Source organism: Chiloscyllium plagiosum, unplaced genomic scaffold (genome assembly GCF_037043375.1).
Source record: "Chiloscyllium plagiosum isolate Xiang-an unplaced genomic scaffold, Cpla_swu_hap1 HiC_scaffold_20, whole genome shotgun sequence".
NCBI lineage: Eukaryota > Metazoa > Chordata > Chondrichthyes > Orectolobiformes > Hemiscylliidae > Chiloscyllium > Chiloscyllium plagiosum.
The window spans coordinates 42,616,453-42,639,525 of NW_028270158.1; the positions used below are offsets into that span (position 1 = coordinate 42,616,453).

Genomic DNA, 23,073 nt, shown 5'->3' on the forward strand with positions numbered 1-23,073 from the left:
CCATCTCCTCTGCTAAAGGCAACCTTCCTTGCACAGGGGATGATTGAATCAAAGATGATTGCACTATACAAAACAAAGGCAACGGCGAGACTCCAACAACCACAGGAAAACCTTACTCCTTAACATATTGCTAAGGCCTTTGCTAAGTACATACTTAAAAGCACCATCTACGTGCAATCTGTGCAGTCTCTGTGCTGACAGATCTTCTGTGAAAACGAGCTTCTCTATATGCCAACAAGAGGCGATGTGGAGGTGCCGGTGTTGGACTGGGGTGGACAAAGTCCACCAGTTTACTGATCTCCCCTTACCCTATCTTATCCCAGATCCAACCTCCAACTCAGCACCACTCTCTTGAACTGCCCTAACTGTCCATCCTTCTTCCCACCTGCACGTTCTATCCTCCACTCCGACCTATCACCATCACCCCCCACCTTCATCTACCTATCGCATTACCAGCTAACTTCTCCCCAGCCCCATCCCCTCCCATTTATCTCTCAGCCTCCTCTGGCTCCCCAACATTCCTGATGAAGAGTTTATGCTCAAAATGTATACTCTCCCACTCCTTGGATGCTGCCTGACCGCCTGTGCTTTTCCAGCACCACACCTCTTGACTCTGATCTCCAGCATTTGCAGTCATCACTTTCTCCTGGACAAAGAAAGAGGTCACATGATACCCAGTTGTAGTCCAACAGGTTTAGGTGAAATCACAAGCTTTCAGAGCATAGCCCCTTCATCATGTGAAGGGCAATAGTGGAAGGATGCTTGTCAGCCTGGAGGTCTGTGACGAGTGGAGTGCCTCAGGGGTTGATGCTGGGCCCATTGCTGTTTGTTATCTACATCAAAGATTTGGAATGAGAATGTGAATGTATAAGGCATGATTAGTAAGGTTGCAGATGACATTAAAATAGACGGTATCGTGGATAGTTAGGAAGGTTATCAGAATTTGCAGCAGGACCCTGGATCAGCTGGGGAAGTGGTCGAAGAAATGGCAAATGGAGTTTAATATAGTCAAATCAAGGTAGGAATTTCATGGTGAATGGTAGGGCCTTAAGGAGTGTAGTGGAACAGAGGGATCTTGGAGTTCAGGTTCATAGTTCTCTGAAAGTAGAGTCATAGGTAGACAGGGCAGTGAAGGCAGCTTTTGGCACACTGGCCTTTATCAGTCAGAACAGATGTACAGAAGTTGGGAAGTTATGTTGTACTTATGCAAGACATTGGTGAGGCTGCACTTGGAGCAGTGTGTTCAGTTTTGGTCACCTTGTTACAGGAAAGATGTTATTAAACTGGAAAAAGTGCAGAAGAAAGTTACAAGGATGTTGCCTGGACTTAATGGTCAAGTTATAGTGACAGTTTGGACAACCTAGGGCTCAGGGTAGACCATATAAAATCATGAGAGGCATGGATAGGGTGAATGCACTCAGTCTTTTTCCCCAGGGTTGGGGAATCGAGGATGAGAGGGCATCAGTTCAAGGTTAGTGGGGAAAGAATAAGAGAGAACTTGAGGGGCAACTTTTTTTTTTTTAAACACAGAGCGTGCTACACATATGGAATGAGCTGCCACCGGAAGTGGTTGAGGCAGGTACATTATCAACATTTAAAAGGCATTTGGACCAATACATGGATAGGAAAGGATTAGAAGGGTATGGGCCTAGTGCAGGGAAATGGAGTTAGCATGGACGAGTTTGGGCCAAAGTGCCTGTTTAGGTGCTGTAGTATTCTATAAGAAGCACACAGATACAGAATTTATAGACAGAGAGATCAAAAGATCATACAATGGTGTCAGTGGAGTATCAAATAATAAATTTTTGCAGGTGATTACTCATATCATCTGGCACTTTTAAAGTGTCAACAGCTGAATAACAAGTGAAGAGATGACCTAAAATCTGATTAAGAGAGGCAGAGAGATAATTATAAAAAATTAAAAATAAGGTGGGTCTGGAGTCAACAATGTAAGGAAGATTTTACAGATACAGAACAGTGTGGTGGGGTCACGAACCCAAGATCACGGTTGAGGCCATCTTTATCAATGTCTTCCAGTCATTTGGTTTATTACTTTTTAATTTTTTGTAATTATTATCTCTCTCTGCCTCATTTAATCAGATTATAGGTCATCCCTTCACTTGTTGCTCAGCTGTTGATACTGTACTGACATCATCTGATACTTTTGATCACCTGCAGAGACTTATTATTCAACACTCCACTCACCATTTGTATGATCTTTTGATCTGTCTATAAACTGTGCCTGTGTACTCTTGCTCACGTCACCTGATGAAGGGGCTATGCTCCAAAAGCCTGACTATAATCTGGTGTCGTGTGACTTCTGACTTTGGCCAACAAGAGAAGCAGTGTAGGATGTTTTTCTTTAGCTTACTTTCTTAGATCGCTTAAAGGAATTTGATACCATCTTCAAGATTAGAGGGAAAACTGGGTGTCCACCAAAGCTTCTCCATCTTAGACATATGGAGACCTAATCCACTGTTTTACAAGCAAAAGACAATTTGTAATTCATCCTTCAACTACTCAAACCTTTTGTACACATATATGGTGTTTAAGCACAATTCAAATCATATTTATGGATTCTTTCACAAGGAATCTGTCAATGCACCCCATGATGGCTTGTTTAAGACTGACCCAGCACAAACATAGTTAACTTTTTTGAAGAAGTCATTTTCTTAAGACACTTAGATAGTAGGTTCAAACTATAATTAATGTATTTATGAATTAAAGCACAGAACCTCTTTGTAATTAGCATACTTTCCTTTAGTACAGGTACTCATGGTGTTGAAAAGTTGTTTTAGGTTTTTAGACTAATAACACTCAATCTCACTGTGGGTATCAAATTGAAATATTCTGAAATCATATGAACATCCATTCAGGAAAAACATAGTTTCTATTTATATTGCACCTTTAAATTAATAAAATGCCCAAGGCACTTTTCAGGAATATGTAAGACAAAATAGCATAGGCAAACACAAAAAACATTAGGTCAGGTGATCAACAACTTGATCAAAATGTAAGTTTTAACGAACATCTTAAAGGAAGAATATGGGGTGGAGAGATAAAGGGAAGGTATTTCAGTATTTGGAAGCTTGACGGTTAATGGTACAGCTCCAATGATGATGCAATTAGAATTAGGAATGCACAGGAGGCTGGAACCAAGTGGCAGAGATGTTTGGAGGAGTGTGGAGATGGAAGGGATTACTAAAGGGAGCACAAATTCATGCAGGAAATTTTACATTAGAGATGCAAAATTTAGAGCGAAAAAGTTTCTTGGCTCTGAGCCAATACAGATCAGCAAACACAATGTTAGGGTATTGGGACTTGCTGAAAGTTAAGACATGGACAGCAGAATTCTGGGTTCTCACAATTTCATTATTGTACAATGGAGGAATTTCTGGCTGCACATCAGTCCTAGTTTACTGACACTGTGTGGAGAGGTGTTGGGCACAAGGGCCTCCTTGTGGGCCAGTGCCTGGCCTAACTGGTCATCAAACGGTCTAGGCAGCAAGTTATGGAGGGGGTCACCTGTCTGCACCTCTTTCATAGGTGTGCCTGTGTTCAATGTCCATTGAGGGGGAACAGAAAGTGCTCACTGCCACAGCGGAAGCTTTTAGAGATTGGTGGGCACAATATCATCACCCTGGATAATAAACATTTTGATAAGATTCCACTGATTCATTGTTTTTGTTACAATGCTCCCACAGGGGTGGTCTAACTTGATTAATGTTTTATTTGAAAGAACAGAATGGAAACAGCTAGGTGAGCATTGCAATAAGTTAGTCTGTACTAATAAAAGTACACTTCAGCAGTAGACAGCATGTGAGAAAGGTGAAGCTGGACAATGATACAGAAGTGGAAATAGGTGGTTTTAATGTTGGCAAAAATAAGGTCAGAAGTTCAATTTGAGATCAAATGTGTCGGGATCAGGTTTTGAATTTATAGGCTTAATCGCAAACTATTGCCAGGGAGAATAATGAAGATTACAATTGGACAGGACATCTAGAACAAGTTCCTACCTTTGGCATTCCCAATATATAATTGGAAGAAATCTTTGCTCATCCAGCATTGGTTGTCAAAAAGCGATTTGATAATGCAGTAATAGTGGAGGTGCTGATAAGAATGGTGGTGAGGTAAAGATGAGCTTTTGATAGCATTCATATGAAAACTAACACCCTTTTTATGGATAATGTTGTTGAGGGGCTACATGAGAAATGGAAGGGAATAAATAATAGATCCTTGAAGGGCAGTCACAAGAGGTAATGATGTGGGAGCAGGACTAGAAACTACTGCAAGCAGTTTTCTGACTACTATTAAAATAATAGAATCAGGTTAGAACAGTCCTACCCAACTGGACAAAACCAAAGAAGCAGCAGAACAGGATGATGTGGCCAACGATATGAAAGAATGCAGATCGATTAAGAAAGATGAACAAGGCAAGTTACCTTGGTCAGTATCACATTGGATATCATTTCTAATTCTAATAAGACACCTGCTTTATTACTATTTTCAGAAACCATGGAAGTTCAACTGGGATCAGGTATGAACAGCAATAGTAATGATACCAAATAAGTAATCAAATGTTAAAACTTGATTTTCATGCTCACAAATATGCAAATAAAATGAAGTTCTGTTTAGCATATGTTGCCTCAAATTAGCATGGTAGGAAGAAGGTTCACTACTGGAAACCAACCTGCATGGTTAGCCAGAAAGACAGTCCTTCATAGCCACTTGCAGGGGCTCAAATAAAATTTAAAGTACTATATACTTTTCAAATCTGCTCTGTTATATCCACTATGACAAAGAGCTAGACTTTTGCAATGTGCTCTTCAAGATATATGTTTGTCATGTCACCAACATTATACTTCTGTTTAAAAAATGCTGAGACATTTAAAATCAAATGTCTATTATCACACTCAGAACAGATTTTGATTAAAGGATATTTCATGAGATTCACAAGGACTGCATTTGAACCCTTGGCCACCTGGCTCATTAAAAGCATGTAGGTGGTGCACAAACTAATCAAGTACACTTACCCTGGCAGGACTTGCCTGCCTGACAGTGAGTCATGTGATTCAGGACGTTTTTCATGGTTCGGCAGTGGGGCAGCGCACAGGGTCGCACCTCACCGTTTGCCTGTTCTCTTCGCTGACACTTGTGGGCATGAAGCAGTAGGACCAGCTGCTGCTGAATCAGTTTGCGCTTCTCCGGATCTGCTGTCGGTGCAGATCCCATTCCTTGCGTTGGTACCTGGGATGGTACTTGTACCATCCCAACCTGTTGAACCTGGGACTGTTGCTGTGACTTGGAAAGAAACAAACAAATGAAAGAAGGCTCAATATCCAGAGACAATTCCTAAACAAGAGGAGGGAAAAAAACAAAATAGCTTCTAAACAAAGTTGAACATTGAGCAAAAACAGAGCAGCACTGCTGCATTGGCAAGATGATGCAACATAAAATTTCTCTCAAGGATTGAACATTTTTATTTCAGGCAAGTACATCATTATGATGCTTTTTTTTCAAACAAGTCAAAACTGGCAATTAACACCAAGTAATTTTCATCCAAGCATTGTAGGAAGAAGGTTCACTATTGGAAAACAACCTGCATAGTTAGTCAGGCAGACAATAGTCCTTCATAGCCACCTGCAGGGGCTCAAGTGAAGTTTAAAGTACTACACACCTTTCAAAGGGAAAAGGGTGAAAAAATACAGGGCATATAAAAATAAAACACCAACTTTAACTCTGATCTCTCTGTTAGTTACTAATATTTGCAGCTAAATTGGAAGGACATACAAGTTACTATACAGCTGAAAGATATTCCAAAATATTTCTTCCTATTAATAATATGAATTACTCATAAGAAGCTAACATTTTCAACATGCAATGAGTTATTGGATTTTATATACTATTGAAAACATTTCTAAAATTCAAATTCTAAAATTCTTTCCACAAAGAATTTCAATTTCCTCGACCAGCATATTTAGAACATACAGCTTTACTTACCATGTTTGGCACATTTGTAACTTGAGTGCCTTTCAAATCAGCTGGAAAAGGAGGCAGGCTATTGGAAAGATTGCTTTTGTTTTGTAATTGAGGTCCAACCCCTGCAGTGCCTAATTGCTGCCCACCAGCTTGGCCATAGCCTTGTCCAAATAGGCTTGCATTACCTGAAATCCCCATCTGCAAAGAAAGAAAGGAAATCTAATTATTCCAGTCATACGTACACGCCTGAAATAATAAAAATCTTGAATAAAAATTTGAATCCTTTCAAAACAGAAACAAAATCTTAAAACCGATAACATGGCCTGCTTCCGATGGATGAATTGTGACTGTGAAAGAAACGCCAGAAAATTTGCAAGCAATGTAATTTTTCTTTGCAATGAAATTATTTTCTCCTGTCAAAATGTTGATCTATATATAGTACAGATAGATACAGTTTTATAGGAAGGGTATAAAGGAATGAGTCAAAAATTAATTTCAAAAAACCATTCTCTGCTACAAGTTAAAATAATCTCAATTTTTGAATCAGCAGAAATTAATTATCTAAAAAAAATTAAAGGACACGCTATCAGTTGAGTTTGACCATTTCAGCTGGAAAACGTCAGTGTAGGGGGAATAGTTAAGGTTCTTCTCACTGATCTTTATCCAGTAGTCTGCACTGGATAAGCAAAAGAAATTGCAGAGGATTGTGCTCATGTTACCACACAAGGTAAACCAGCCTGCTTAATTTAACCCAGCAACACAGAAAAGATATATTCTCTGCAGCAATGTGTGAAAATTCGATAGGCCAAGAACTAGCTAAAGTAAAAGTAACAAATTTATTTCTTCGAGGAGAACAGTGAATAATTAACTAACAACTATTTACAACTCTTTCTCTCACCTATCTTTTACTTTCCCTTCTATGATAAAACCCTCCGATTAAGATTGACCAACATTCAATTTTTGAAAAACCAGCCAGATGTTCTTTTCTTCTTAGGGATTTCTGCTTCACAGGCTACTGATCAACAAAGGTACCTTTGAGAGAGCTATTTTTCAGGTAGTCTCTTTACATGCTGGTGGTTTGGCAGCTCTCTTCCCAACTGTTCAACTTTCCCCAATCTTATCTTCCCAGCACTGGACTGTGTCATTGGCTTTTAAGATTGTCAATATACTCAATTCAAACTTGATTGGAGTTTGGTACTTTTCGGGGTATAATTAAACTGATTGGCCTAATTCGAATCTGTTTTGTTGTTTGCAGGCAACCAGCTAATTTGGCTTTCAACCAAGTGTTACATTGTTATCTTATTGAGAACACTTGGTGCTGTCAGGTAGCTCTACCAGATTTTAACTCTCTTAAAGGTACAGTACACCCACACCTTTGTAACACTCAACTATACAGTTTGTCAGATTCTCATCATTCATTGCCAAGAATGGGGAGGTAATATTCTTGTGGTATTATCGCTAAATTAGTAACCCAGAGACCGAAGTAATGTTCTGGACATCCCAGTCGAACTTTACCATGACAGGTGGTGGAATTTAAATTCAATAAAAATATGGAATTAAAAGCCAGATTGTTATATGTCATAAAAACCCATCTGGTTCACAAATGTTTTTTTCAGAAAAGGAACCGCTAGCCCAGTAAGCTATTCAGTTATAACAACTGCTATGAAGTCTCAAAATAGGCATGAAAACAGATGGACTATTTTGTGGTATCAACCAATGCAAAGGAAATGACAATGGCAAATGTGTGTGTGTGTGTGTGTGTGGGGGGGGTTAGTGCCAAAACAAGGAAAGTTGCCTTACAGACTCGTCAAGCCAGAGTCGGGCACTGGTCACAGAAACACAATCATAACTTTCAAACAATGTCATAGGCATCCCACTCACAGATCAGACCCAACAGAGATGGCACCATATTGGCATATAATCAGGAAGAAGTTGTCCTAGAACACCTGAGAGGCATTTGTTAAATGTGTACAAGAAAATTTTCTGATTCAGTATGTGGATGTACCTACTAGAGAAGGTGCAAAACTTGACCTACTCTTGGGAAATAAGGCAGGGCAGGTGACTGAGGTGTCAGCGGGCGAGCATTTTGGGGCCAGTGACCATAATTCTTTTAGTTTTAAAATAGTGATGGTAAAGGTTAGACCGGATCTAAAAGTTGAAGTTCTAAACCGGAGGAAGGCCAATTTTGACGGTATTAGGCAAAAACTTTCAAAATATGATTGGGGGCAGATGTTTGTAGGTAAAGGGACAGCTGGAAAATTGGAAAGCCTTCAGAAATGAGATAACGTGAGTCCAGAGATAGCACATTCCTGTTAGGGTGAAAGGAAAGACTGGTAGTTGTACGGAATGCTGGTTGACTACAGAAAGTGAGGTTTCAGTTAAGAAAAAGGAAGCATATGTCAGGTATAGACAAGAAAAATCGAGTGAATCTTTAGAAAAATATAAAAGCAGTTGTGGTATACTTAAGAGGAAATCAGGAGGGCAGAAAGGGGATGTGAGATAGCTTTGGCAAATAGGGTGAAGGGGAATCCAAAGGGGTTTTATAAATACATTAAGGACAAAAGGGTAACCTGGAGAGAACAGGGCCCCTCAAAGATCAGCAAGGCAGCATGCGTGTGGTGCTGCAGGAGATGAGGAAGATACTAAACGAGTATTTTGCATCAGTATTTACTGTGGAAAAGGACATGGAAGATATAGAATCTTGAAAAATGTCCATATTACAGAGGTGGTGGCGCTGGATGCCTTGAAACATAAAAGTGGATAAATCCTCACAACCTGATCAGGTGTATCCTTGAACTCTGTGGGAGGCTAGGAAAAGGATTGCTGGACCTCTTGCTGAGATATTTGTATCATCGATTGTCACAGATGAGGTGTCAGAAGACTGGAGGTTGGCTAACATGGTGCCATTATTTTAAAAAGATGGTAAGGAAAGGCCAGGAAACTATAGACCAGTGAGCCTGATGTCAGTGGTGGGCAACTTGTTGGAAGGAATCCTGAAGGACAGGATTTACATGGATTTGGAAATGTAAGAACTCATTAGGGATGGTCAGCACGGCTTTGTGCATGGGAAATCATGTCCCATAAACCTGATTGAGTTTTTTGAAGTAACAAAGAGGATTGATAAGGGCAGAGCGGTGGACATGATCTATATGGACTTCAGTAAGGTGTTCGACAAGTTTCCCCATGGGAGACTGGTTAGCATGGTTAGATCTCATGTGATACAGGGAGAACTAGCCATTTGGATACAGAACTAGCTCAAAGGTAGAAGAAAGGGGGTGGTGGTGGTGGAGGGTTGTTTTTCAGATTGGAGACCTGTGACCAGTGGAGTGCCACAAGGATCGGTGCTGAGTCCACTACATTTTGTCATTTATATAAATGATTCGGATGCGAATATAGGTGGTGTAGTAAGTTTGCAGATGACACCAAAATTGGGATGTAATGGAGAGCGAAGGTTACCTCAGAGTACAACGGGATCATGATCAGATGGGCCAATGGGCTGAGAAGTGGCAGATGGGAGTTTAATTTAGATAAATATGAACTGCTTCATTTTGGAAAAGCAAATCAGAGCAGGATTTATACATTTAATGGTAAGGTACTAGGGAGTGTTGCTGAACAAAGAGACCTTGGAGTGCAGGTTCATAGCTCCTTAAAAGTAGAGTCGCAAGTAGAAAGGACAGTGAAGAAGGCATTTGGTTTGTTTTCCTTTATTGGTCAGAGTATTGAGTACAGGAGTTGGGAGCCCTGAAGAAGGGCTTATGCCCGAAACGTCGATTCTCCTGTTCCCTGGATGCTGCCTGACCTGCTGCGCTTTTCCAGCAACACATTTCCAGCTCCCTACAGGAGTTGGGAGGTCATGTTGCGACTGTACAGGACGTTGGTTAGGTCACTTTTGGAATATTGCATGCAATTCTGGTCTCCTTCCCATCGGAAAGATATTGTGAAACTTGAAAAGGTTCAGAAAAGATTTACAAGGACGTTGCCAGGGTTGGAGGATCTGAGCTACAGGGAGAGGTTGAATAGGCTGGGGCTGAGGTGTGATTGTATAGAGGTTTATAAAATCATGAGGGAGATGGATAAGATAAACAAACAAAGTATTTTCCCTGGGGTGGGGGGAGACCAGAACTAGAGGGCATAGGTTTAGGCTGAGAGGGGAAAGATATAAAAGGGACCTAAGGGGCAACTTTTTCAAGTAGAGGGTTGTGCATGTATGGAATGAGCTGCCACATAAAGCGCTGGACGCTGGTACAATTGCAATAGTTAGAGTCATAGAGATGTACAGCACGTAAACAAACCATTCGGTCCAGCCTGTCCAAGCCAACCAGATATCCCAACCCAATCTAGTCCACATCCCTCCAAACCCTTCCTCTTCATATACTCATCTAGATGCCATTTAAATGTTGCAATTGTACCAACCTCCACCACTTCCTCTGACATCCCATTCCATTCATGCACCACACACTGCATGAAAAGGTTGCCCGTTAGGTCTCTTTTCTATCTTTCCCCTCTCACCCTAAACCTATGCCCTCCAGTTCTGGACTCACCCACCCCAGGGAAAAGACTTTGTCTATTTATCCTATCCATGCCCCTCAATTTTGTAATTAAAAGGCATCTGGATGGGTATATGAATTAGAAGGGTTTAGAGTGCCGGCCAAGTGTTGGCAAATGGGACTAGATTAGGTTGAGATATTTGGTCAGCATGGACAAGTTGGACTGCAGGGTCTATTTCCATTCTGCACATCTCTATGACTGTAAGTTGGCAAACTGGATCCAAAATTGGCTTGCAAACTTCAGGCAAAGGGTGATGGTGGAGAAATGTTTTCATGATTAGAAGCCTGTGACCAGTGGTGTACCACTGGGATCAGTGCTAGGACCCTTGCTGTTTGTTAGGTTCATTAATGACTCAGATGTGAGGATAGAAGCATAATTAGTATGTTTACAGTTGACATGAAAATTGATGGTGCTATTGATAAGAGGACGACGGTCTCAGGCTGCTGTCTGATGTTGATCAGCTGGTGAATTGGGCACAACAACTTCAGATGGAATTTAAAGTGTGAAATGATGCATTTTGGGAGGTTCAATAAGGGAAGGAGATACACAATGAATGGTAGGTTCCCAGGAGCACCTTTGGAACAAAGTACTTGATGTACAAGTCCATACATTCTTGAAGGTGTCAGCACAAGTAGATTGCCTTCATTAGCCGGGAAGTAGAATACTGGAGCAAGGAACTCTTTTACAACTTTATAAAACATTGGACAGATCACAGATAGAGTACTGTCTGTATTTCTGACCACCAAACTATCAGAAGGATGAGACTGCACTGGGCATGGTGCAGAGGTGATTCATCAGGATGTTACCTTGGATAGAGAGTTTCAGTTGTAAGCAAAGACTGGATAGGCTGGGTTTATTTTCCTTGAAGCAGGGAAGGATGAAGGGGCTCTGACTGAGGTATACAAAATCATGAGAGGCACAGAGCGTAGGTGATAGAGTCATAGAGACGTACAGCATGGAAACAGACCCTTCGATCCAACCCATCCATGCCAAACAGATATCCCAACCCAATCTAGTCCCACCTGCTAGCACCCAGCCCATATCCCTCCAAACCCTTCCTATTCTATACCCATCCAAATGCCTTTTAAACGTTGCAATTGTACTAGCCTCCACCACTTCCTCTGGCAGCTCATTCCATACATGTACCACCCTCTGCATGAAAAAGTTGCCCCTTAGGTCTCTTTTATATCTTTCCCCTCTCACCCTAAACCTATGCCCTCTAATTCTGGACTCACATCCGAATTATTAATATACGATGAAAAGTAGTGGACCCAGCACCGATCCTTGTGGCACTCCACTGGTCACAGGTCTCCAGTCTGAAAAACAACCCTCCACCACCACCCTCTGGTTTCTACCTTTGAGCCAGCTCTGTGTCCACATGGCTAGTTCTCCCTGTATTCCGTGAGAACTAACCTTGTTAACCAGTCTCCCATGGGGAACCTTGTCGAATGCCTTTGTGAGAATCTTTTCTCCATGGTAGACATGTCCAACCACCAGATGGCATAAGTGTAAGATGAACAGCAAGTGGTTTAGAAGAGATCTGACAAAAACGTTTTTCACCCAGGCAACCAAAGTATGAATGTGCTGCCTGAGAGGGTTGTACTTTTGCAACATTTAAGAAGCATCTAGATGAGCACTAAAATTGCCATGGCACTGTAGGCCATGGACCAAGTTCAGGTAAACGGGATTAGTGTAGTTTGGTGCATGTTGATCAGCATTGACACGGTGGAATAAAGGGCCGGTTTCTATGCAGCATGACTGTATGACCATGAGTTCCTCCTCAACAAATTTGCCTATCACAGATACACGTGTCCATGACAGTACTGGTAAAAGTGATTACCGCAGAGTCCTCATCAAGGCAAAGTCACTCTTCACATTGAAAATATCCTCCATCATGTTATGCATCATGCTGCATCATAACTATTCCCATGTTAAATGGGATAGACTTCAAATAGATCTCGCAACTTGAGAATGGGCACTTGAATGGCATTCTGTAGGTCATCAACAGCCACAGAATTATACTCCACAACCTGAAACTTAATGGTCCAACATATCCAGCCACTTTATCATTATAATCAAATCAAAGGATAAACTCTGGTATAATGAAGAGCACAGGCAGACATGTCTACCGGGAGCAGAACCAGACATATTTAAAATGAAATGTCAACCTGGACAAGTTACAAAACAGGACTCAATTGACAAGTAGAGTAAGCAGCAAGTGACAGAGTGAAGTGATTCCACAAACAATGGATCGATCTAAGCTCTGCTGACCTACTACATGTATGATGTGGACAACTAACAATTCATTGGAGAAAAAATGCCACAATTATTTCCATCCTCAATAATGGGGACTCCAGTACATCAGTGCAAAAAAAAAGTCTGAAGCATTTGCAACAATCTTGTCAAGTGGATAATCCAGCCAGTATTGCCTCCCTCCAAAGGTCCCCAGCATCAAAGATGACAGTCTTTAGTCATTTTGATTTACTTCATGTGGTATCAAGGAATGAGCAGAGGCACTGGATACTACAAAGGCTACGGACCCTGACAACCTTCCATCAATAATGACTTGTGCCCTCAAACTTGCTATGTTTCTAGCCAAGCTATTCTAGTGCACTTCCAACACTGGGATCAAACTGATAATGTGAAAGATCGGCTAGGTTTGCCCTGCACAATTGAAATAAAAAGGACAAATCCAACCTGGTCGATTACCACCTCAGTCATCCCTTGATCATCGGTAAAGTGATAGAAAATGTCTCCAAAGTGCTATCAAGCAGCACTTGCTGAGCAATAATCTGCTCAGTGACTGTCAACTTGGGTTCCATCAGGGTCACTCAGCTCCTGACCTCATTACAGCCTTAGTTCCAAGATGGACAAATGATCTGAATTCCAGAAGTAAGGTGATGCTGATTGCCCTTGAAAACAAAGCTGTATCTGACCAAGTGTGGCATCAAAGAGCACTAGCAAAACTGGAGTCAATGGCAACAGGGGTAAAACTCACCAGTGGCTGCAGTTTCAGAATAAGGGGAAAACCATTTAGATCTCTGGAAGTTCAGTCATTGAGTATGTTCAACACAGATATCAGTATATTCATGGATACTAATGACATCACTGCTATCTAAAGATATTGGGATAATATGAAAATGTGGTATTGAATTGGATAATCAGCTATAATCTAACATGGCAGAGCAGGCTCAATGGATCAAATGGTTTACTCCAGCTCCAAGTTTTAAACTTTGATCCTTGCTGGAAAGTGCATGTGCTAGAGACCATGAAAACTGACCAAAGAGCAAGATATTTTAAAAATGGAACCCAAAGTATTAAGGGGCGTTTTTCAATCATAGAATTGAGATGCAGGAAGCAAATGAAGTAGGGTGACAACAAAGTCAAGTAATTCAGGAAAAGCAAACTATCATTTCTTTCATGTTGCACATACAACCTTAGCACAGCAATCGTAAAATGACGTTAACCAAGCATGCTAAAAACTGTTATACTTGAATACCTCGAAATTGTTGAGGGATTACCAATACCACAAACTCAGTACTCAAAAAATTAAATACCTATTCCACCTAGGGCAGACATTAAGTACACACCTATCACCAAATAAGGAAATGCTTATTTGTTCAATGATGATTTGTGGTTTGAAAGTTTCAACAAGTTAAGACAAATAACTGATCAGTAACATTTTCTTATCTCAGTTTTTTTCTTCACTTCCCACAAGTACTCATATCACAACAGCTTCACATGAATCATTTTGACAGTATTACTATTTATCTTCTACAATTTAACTTTCTGCTATTATCACTGCAGTTGCAATGTTTATATCCTTCAGTATTACTTCCACATGATGACACAGCATTAGCACTCAGATTTAAATTCACCTTGCACCTCAATTTCCTTACCCAACAAATCTGTGCTAGCAAACCAGGTTTTAAGTTGAGACAATACCCACAGCTGTTCCACAATCACACAATTCTAAACAGAACATTTGCAGAAAGCAGTATATCAGGCAGCATCCAAGGAGGAGAATCGACGTTCTTATGCCCGAAACATCGATTCTCCTGCTCCTTGGATGCTGCCTGACCTGCTGCGCTTTTCCAGCACTACATTTTTCAGCTCTGATCTCCAGCATCTGCAGTCCTCACTTTCTCCTAGAAAGCAGTATACCCTATTTTTCTTAATTACTTATGGTTGGGCATTGAAGACATGGGAAACATTTATTGTCCACCTTGATTTCCCTTGAGAAGCAGGGTGGTAAATCTCCTTGAACCACTTTGGTCCATGTGGGAAAGGCGCATTCGCAGTTTTAAGAGACAATAATAGCAAGTAATTAAGTAAATTATTAGTGCTGAATTATTAATTGATTGGATAGATATAAATGGAAAAAAATGGGACTAGTACTAGTGCAAGACCAAGTAGTTAAGAACTGGAAATACTACAGTCTTAGTAATTTAGATGGTCAGTTTTTGTCCAATGTGTGCAGGAGGGTTTCCTGACACAGTACGTAGACTGACCAACAAGGGGCGAGGTCACATTGGATTTGGTACTGGGTAATGAACCTGGCTAGGTGTTAGATTTGGAGGTAGGTCAGCACTTTGGCGATAGTGACCACAATTCTGTTATATTTACTTTAGCGATGGAAATGGATAGGTATATACAGCAGGGAGAGTGTAATAACTGGGGAAAGGCAATAATGATGAAATGAAGCAAGATTTAGGATGCATTGGATGGGGAAGGAAACTGCAGGGGATAGGCACAATTGAAATGTGGAGCTTATTCAAGGAACAGCTAGATGTGGCAGGCAGGCAGGAAGTGGCCGAGCGAGGATTACGTGGTTTACTAAACAAGCTGAATCTCTTGTCAAGAGGAAGGAGGAGATTTATGTTAGGACAGGGATCAGTGCTGGGTCCACTACTTTTCATCGTATATTAATAATTCGGATATGAGTCCAGAACTAGAGGGCATAGGTTTAAGGTGAGAAGGGAAAGATATAAAAGAGACCTCGGGGCAACTTTTTCATGCAGAGGGTGGTACATGTATTGAATGAGCTGCCAGAGGGAGTAGTGGAGGCTAGTACAATTGCAACACTTAAAAGGCATTTGGATGGGTATATGAATAGGAAGAGTTTGAAGGAATATGGGCTGAGTGCTGGCAGGTGGGGCTAGATTGGGTCGGGATATCTGGTCGGCATGGACGGGTTGGATCGAAGGGTCTGTTCCCATGCTGTACGTCTCTATGACTCTAGCATGAGGGGTGAAGGCTCAGTTAGGACGCTTCAGACTTACAAGTTAACCAGGAAGGTTACAAGTTAACCTAAAGAGAGAGAACTAAGAAGAGCCAGGAGGGGACATAAGACATCGTTGGCAGATGGGATCGAGGAAAACCTGGGGCGGCAAGGTGGCTCAGTGGTTAGCACTGTGGCTTCACAGCACCAGGGACCTGGGTTTGATTCCTGCCTCGGGCAACTGTCTATGTGGAATTTGTACATTCTCCCCGTGTCTGCGTGGGTTTCCTCTGGGTACTCCAGTTTCCTCCCACAATCCAAAGGATGTGCAGATTAGGTGAATTTGCCATGCTAAAATTGCCCATAGATTAGGTGCAGTAGTCAGGGGTAAATATTGGGTCGGGGAATGGGTCTGCGTCAGTTACTCTTCAGAGGGTCAGTGTGGACTTGTTGGGCCAAATGGCCTGTTTCCACACTGTAGGAAATCTAATCAATTGGAAAACCCTAAAACTTTCTATAGGCATATTAGGAATAAAAGAATGATTAAAGTAAGATTAGGGTCAATCAAGGACAGCAGTGGGAAGTTGTGTGTGGAGTAAGAGGAGATAGGGAAGCACTAAATGAGTATTTTTTGTCAGTATTCACATTAGAAAAAGACAATATTGTTGAGGAGATTATTGAGGTACAGACTACTAGACCAGATAGGATTGAGGTTCACAAGGATGAGGTGTTAACAACTTTGCAAAGTGTGAAAATAGATAAATCCCCTAGGCTGGATGGGAATTTCTTAGGATTCTCTGGGAAGCCAGGGAGAAGACTGCAGAGCCTGTGGCTTTGATACTAGTGAGCCTTACTTCGGTTGTGGGCAATGTTTTGGAAAAGTTTATAAGAGATAGGATTTATAATCATCTCGAAAGGAATAAGTTGATTAGGGATATTCAACATAGTTTTGTGAAGGGTAGGTCATGCCTCACAAACCTTATTGAGTTCTTTAAGAAGGTGAACAAACAGGTGGATGAGGGTAAAGCGGTTGATATAATGTATATGGATTTCAGTAAGGCATTTGATAAGATTCCCCATGGTAGGCTATTGCACAAAATACAGTGGCGTGGGATTGAGGGTGATTTAGTGGTTTGGATCAGACATTGGCTAGTTGAAAGATGACAGGAGGGTGGTGGTTAATTGTGTTAGGTTCCCTTCTTGAGATTCTTACACACTCGATGCAACTGAAATACACCAACTTCTGTGAACAGCCACGATTTATTTCAGCAAGTACAAGTTTTTGAAGGATCACGTAACATTTTTTGCGATGCTTGCGGAGCTGTGTTATGTGATGTCCCCCCCCGATTAAGGGAACAGTCCTCCCTTTATACAGGATTTTACATCACAGTCAGTCATGCACACAAGACACCACCCGCTGCCACACCCCAGAGTCACATGCCACCCAAAAACCTTGTAAAGTGATTAGGTTATTCCTCAAACTGCAGTGTTTATAGAGTATGATTAGATAGTCACATCCTGCCTGCAAGACAGAAAATCACACCCCCCAGGACATCCAATCTTACGTGTCAGCAAAACAAATTAACCCTTTAACATCTCAATGGGAAACGTTCGTCATGGAGTTCAATTACTAGTGGTGTACCACAAAGATGTGTTTTGAGGCCACTGCTGTTTGTCATTTTTATAAATGACCTGGATGAGGGTATAGAAGGTTGGGTTGTAAATTTGCGGATGAAACTAAAGTTGGTGGAGTTGTGGATAGTGCCGAAGGATGTTGCAGGTTACAGAGGGACACATTATCTGCAGAGCTGGACAGAGAGGTGGCAAATGGAGTTTAATGCAGAGAAGCGTGAGGTGATTCACTTTGGAAGGAGCCACAAGAATAAAGAGTACCGGGCTAATGGTAAGATTCTTGGTAGCGTAGATGTCCATGTACATAAATCCCTGAAAATTGCCACTCGGGTTGATAGGATTGTTAAGTAGGCGAATGGTGTGTTAGCCTTTATTAGTAGAGAGATTGAGTTTTGGAGCCATGAAGTCATGTTACAGCTGTACGAAACTCTGGTGCCACCGCACTTGGAGTATTGCATATAGCTCTGGTCACTGCACTATATAAAGGATGTGGAAGTTTTGGAAAGGATTCAGAGGAGATTTACTAAGATGTTGCCTGGTATGGAGGGAAGATCTTTTGAGGAAAGGCTGAGGTACTTAAGGCTGTTTTTGTTAGAGAGAAGGAGGTTGAAATGTGATTAATTGAGACATAAAATAATCAGAGGTTACATAGGTTGGACAGTGAGAGCCTTTTTCTTCGGATGGTGATGGCTAGCACGAGTAGACATAGCTGTAAATTGAGGGGTGATAGACATAGCGCAGATGTCGGAAGTAGTTTCTTTCCTCAGAGAGTAGTAGAGGCTTAGAACATACTGCCTGCAACAGTCATAGACTTGCCAACTTTAAGACCATTTAAATGGTCATTGGATAAACATATGGATGAAAATGGAATAGTACAGGTTAGATGGGCTTCAGGCTAGTTCCACAGATAGGCACAACATCGAGGGCCAAAGGGCCTGTACTATGCTGTAATGTTCTGTGTTCTACAATTTTTGTGGTGCAGTGATAGTGTCCCTATTTCTGAGCCATAAGACCTAGATTCAAGTCCCAACTGCTTCAGAGGTATAAAGAGAATCTCTGAGCAGGTTGATTAAAGTAACTAGATTCTAATCTGGAAAAGCAAAGTCAATTGCTATGCGTCATGAAAAATAGCTAACCAACTTGAAGTTAATAAAACAAATTTGAAGCTCATTTTGCACAGTAGTTGTGCTCCTACCTCTGGACCAGGAAGTCTGGGTTCAAGTCCCACATGCTCTAGAGGCGTGTCATGATATCTCTAAAACAGGTTGATTAGAAAACTGAAAATAAAACCAAGTGGTTTATAAAATCTATCCACAAAGAAAGGTGAATTGGGTTCTATGTCACTGATCAGCTTATATCTGATTTGACATTGTTAGCAGAGGATGGCGGCTGAAAGGTGAAGATTGGATACTAAATGTTATTTTCTGATAAAAGATAGTAATTTGAACATCTTTTGAGAAAAATGTCTGAAATGAAGTATAAAAGTGTTGGAATATGATTTTCAATTAGTATTAACGTGGACCTTAAAATCAATGGAGAAATTAAGTAGACATATGGACATTGGTTATGACTCTACCACACAGAAAGCAAGGTATGGTGTTGGTACTGTTTCCTGCTTTAAGAATTAGGTTGAAAGAACTCTCACAGCTACAGGCTCAATATTTGGACACCTAGGAAGGTGTAGATAAAATATCAACAGTGATAGAGAAAATGTATTTTAAAAATCATCTATTAAATGCATACAGAGGCAATGGCAAACTCTGATAAATTTAAAAAGTTGGAGAGTTAGTCCACAGAAAGATGTATAATGGAATTTAACAAATGGCATTCAAGATTGAAAAAAATCTACATGGAGGTTCCTAAATCAATGATTGCCTTGAAGTTGCTGGACTGTGCTAAGGTGTCAAACATAATTAGACTCCTAGTATTAACTAGAGTTAGATTTTGAAGAAAAACATTTCTAAACAGTTTTCCTAAGCCTTTAAAAATAAATCTCAGAAAACATTCACTTCAGCGACCTTTATGGCTCCAATGGGACATTTAGCAGCAACACAAAGAACGGAAGATTCATGGCACTGTGAGATCACCAAAAAACAAGCTAGAATTGTCAATATGAATGGAGAATCATTACTACAGGAGTGAGGATAAGAGGCAATTAGAGCATTAATTATACACAGACAACAGAAATTGGGAAACTCTAACTGAAAATGAATCCCTGAAATATCCAAAATATTGTCAACAAATCTTTTAGCTGCCACTCAAAATGCTATTACGCAATGAAGAGTCCTAAATGTAATTACAAGGTTTTAACATAAGTTTGAAATGACATGATGGTGACACTGATCAGACACAAAATTCTGTAAGTTACATGAAATAGCCCAGTAATAAATGCTTTCATTGCAGGGTAATTCAATTGCACTGCATTGTACAAGAGACACACAACGTTTCGTCCCCTGTCTAGGTGACATCCTCAGTGCTTGGGAGCCTCCTGTGAAGTGCTTCTGTGGTGTTTCCTCCGGCATTTATAGTGGCCTGTTCCTGCCGCTTCCGGTTGTCAGTTTCAGCTGTCCACTGTAGTGGCCGGTATATTGGGTCCAGGTCGATGTGTTTGTTGATGGAGTTTGTGGATGAGTGCCATGCTTCTAGGAATTCCCTGGCTGTTCTTTGTTTGGCTTGCCCTATAATGGTAGTGTTGTCTCAGTTGAATTCATGTTGCTTGTCGTCTGCATGTGGGGCTACTAAGGATAGCTGGTCGTGCCGTTTCGTGGCTAGTTGATGTTCATGTATGCGGATCGTTAGCTGTTTTCCTGTTTGTCCTATATAGTGTTTTGTGCAGTCCTTGCATGGGATTTTGTACACTACATTAGTTTTGCTCATGCTGGGTATCGGGTCCTTCGTTCTGGTGAGTTGTTGTCTGAGGTGGCTGTTGGTTTGTGTGCTATTATAAGTCCTAGTGGTCGCAGTAGTCTGGCTGTCAGTTCTGAAATGCTCCTGATGTATGGTAGTGTGGCTAGTCCTTTGGGTTGCGGCATGTCCTCGTTCCGTTGTCTTTCTCTTAGGCATCTGTTGATGAAATTGCGCGGGTATCCGTTTTTGGCGAATACCTTGTCCAGTGTGTTGTGGCCCTTTTGAATAGTTCTTGAGAAAGCCACTGTATACAGGAAAGCCACACACACAGACCAAGTCCTGAACTATGAAAGCAACCACCCCAACACACACAAATGAAGTTGCATCAAGACACTGCAGCACACCAGAACTGCAAAAAGAGGAAGAGGAACACCTGTACAATGTATTCGCCAAAAACGGATACCCGCGCAATTTCATCAACAGATGCCTACATGCCGCAACCCAAAGGACTAGCCACACTACCATACATCAGGAGCATTTCAGAACTGACTGCCAGACTACTGCGACCACTAGGACTTATAATAGCACACAAACCAACAGCCACCTCAGACAACAACTCACCAGAACGAAGGACCCGATACCCAGCATGAGCAAAACTAATGTAGTGTACAAAATCCCATGCAAGGACTGCACAAAACACTATATAGGACAAACAGGAAGACAGCCAACGATCCGCATCCATGAACATCAACTAGCCACGAAACGCCACGACCAGCTATCCTTAGTAGCCACACATGCAGACGACAAGCAACATGAATTCGACTGAGACAACACTACCATTATAGGGCAAGCCAAACAAAGAACAGCCAGGGAATTCCTAGAAGCATGGCACTCATCCACAAACTCCATCAACAAACACATCGACCTGGACCCAATATACCGGCCACTACAGCGGACAGCTGAAACTGACAACCGGAAGCGGCAGGGACAGGCCACTATAAATGCCGGAGGAAACACCACAGAAGCACTTCACAGGAGGCTCCCAAGCACTGAGGATGTCACCTAGACAGGGGACGAAACGTTTGCAACAGAACCACAAATACGAGCACCCGAGCTACAAATCTTCACCCAAACTTTGAGACACACAACCATAGCACATGCAGTGGATTGGTCAAAGATCTTTAAATATTAAGCACTGAAGTAAGGTTAAGAAATTTGAGCATTCTACTCAATTTAAAGATTGGGAATGGCGAGCTTAAATCACTAGAGTGGTGATTCCCTGCAAAATAGATAGGACAAACCACTTTATCACAGTATCAAGTGAAATACCCTGGACATGAACCATAAGGTAATTATTTTGGCAAGTCTTTGGATTTACCAAACCACAACTTCTCGAATAAAAATATTAAGGTAGTGTTACTGGCATCAGGGAATAGTAGTTTAAAAGGAAAAAGGCTAATTATATTAAAACTACATCAGCAGTCTGCCTACCCATTTTCAAGTTCCTAAATTTGTAGAAAAGATGTGTTAAATGTAATATGTAAACAATATATGAGTACACTATCTCAACCAATAGTGATTCTCCCATCAATGAGACTAAGTCTGTTGCCACAACTTTGTTAACGTTATGTGATAAGACAAAAAAAGTCACCTTGCAATTCACAGACAAGGCATCTAGATTTAGTCAGTTTACAATAATATATAGTAAAGAGAAAAGAAAAATAACAGGCGAGGTATTGGAAAAATAAATAGGGATACTAAAGTCCTAACTGAAAACCTGAAAGAGTTTGCCAATGCTTGGGATACATGTGAAAATATGAACACTGCAGCACTGCACATGACAGCACACAGTCCTTTGTTAAAGGAATGTGTGAAAGAAATCACACAGTAATAGATCTACCTAGCCACAGTTTGAAGAGGTCCTATAGTCATTGCGTCTGTACCAACCTATTTACACTAATCTCACTTTCCAGCATAGCCTAACAATCTAGTGCTTTATAAATCCTAGTTTACATCTTGGTTTATCTACTGACATCTGCCCTAGCATGAACAGCCCATACAAAACTCTGCAAACAGTTAGGGGTTGGGGTACATGTTAACCGTTTCATCGGAGAAATTGAAGAATTCCTCTGGGAATGAGCGATTACTCACCAGTCTTGAAGGGACTACAATCAGCACTATTTCTACTCACTGCATGCAGGTGTAAAAGGCACTCAAAAAGGCTGAGGATTCAGAGAAAATTCAGACAGCCTCACAACACTGAAAACCGATCAGAAATATGCTTTAATCCATGAAACATGGGTATAATGCAAAAATAAAGAGCAGAAAGAGTGGAAAGTTCAGCTAAGGATTTGGAAAAACAGCAATTTTATAGCATGGCAATGAAACTGTTGGGTATATTCCTCAAGGTTAATTAACACTGACTGCACACTTACAGAGCCTCAACTACATATTGGACAGTTACGGGGTCAAGATGATAGCAGGTACAGAGGAACCTCGATTATTCAGCATTCGATTAACTGAATGTCAGATTATCCGAACAAGATCGCAAGGTCCTGATGTTTGGCTAACGATGTTAATCCTGTATTTGATTAACCGAACCAAAGACTCCCTACCTGTGTCCTTTGGATAATCTAGGGATGGCTGTAGAAGGTTGGCTGAATATGAGCAAAATGATGCAGTGACATGGGAAAAAGCTATTTGTCCAGAGAACAAGAACTGAAAGCAGTCACCAAAGTAACATGTGTGCCAGAATGGGGCAGTGAATGGAGGAATGGCACCATTCTCGGGAGAGCAAGAAAAGTTAGTAAATGTGCGAGATGAGAGCTGGAAAGGATTTGGTATAT

At 41.1% G+C, this 23,073-nt stretch overlaps 1 protein-coding gene across 7 annotated transcripts in view; it reads right to left on the bottom strand.

Moving 5' to 3' along the window:
• The window catches only part of crebbpb (CREB binding lysine acetyltransferase b), a 210,217-nt gene that overhangs the window by 142,956 nt on the left and 44,188 nt on the right, over positions 1-23,073 (bottom strand). For 6 of the 7 annotated variants that reach the window (XM_087997875.1, XM_087997872.1, XM_043711474.2 and 3 more), the window contains exons 3-4: positions 6,001-6,177; positions 5,034-5,301 (exon numbers count right to left, since the gene is read on the bottom strand). In XM_087997875.1, the coding sequence (XP_087854001.1) occupies positions 5,034-5,301; positions 6,001-6,177 (445 nt within the window). The remainder of the gene's footprint in view (positions 1-5,033; positions 5,302-6,000; positions 6,178-23,073) is intronic. The other variant, XM_087997874.1, reaches the window with a different exon arrangement.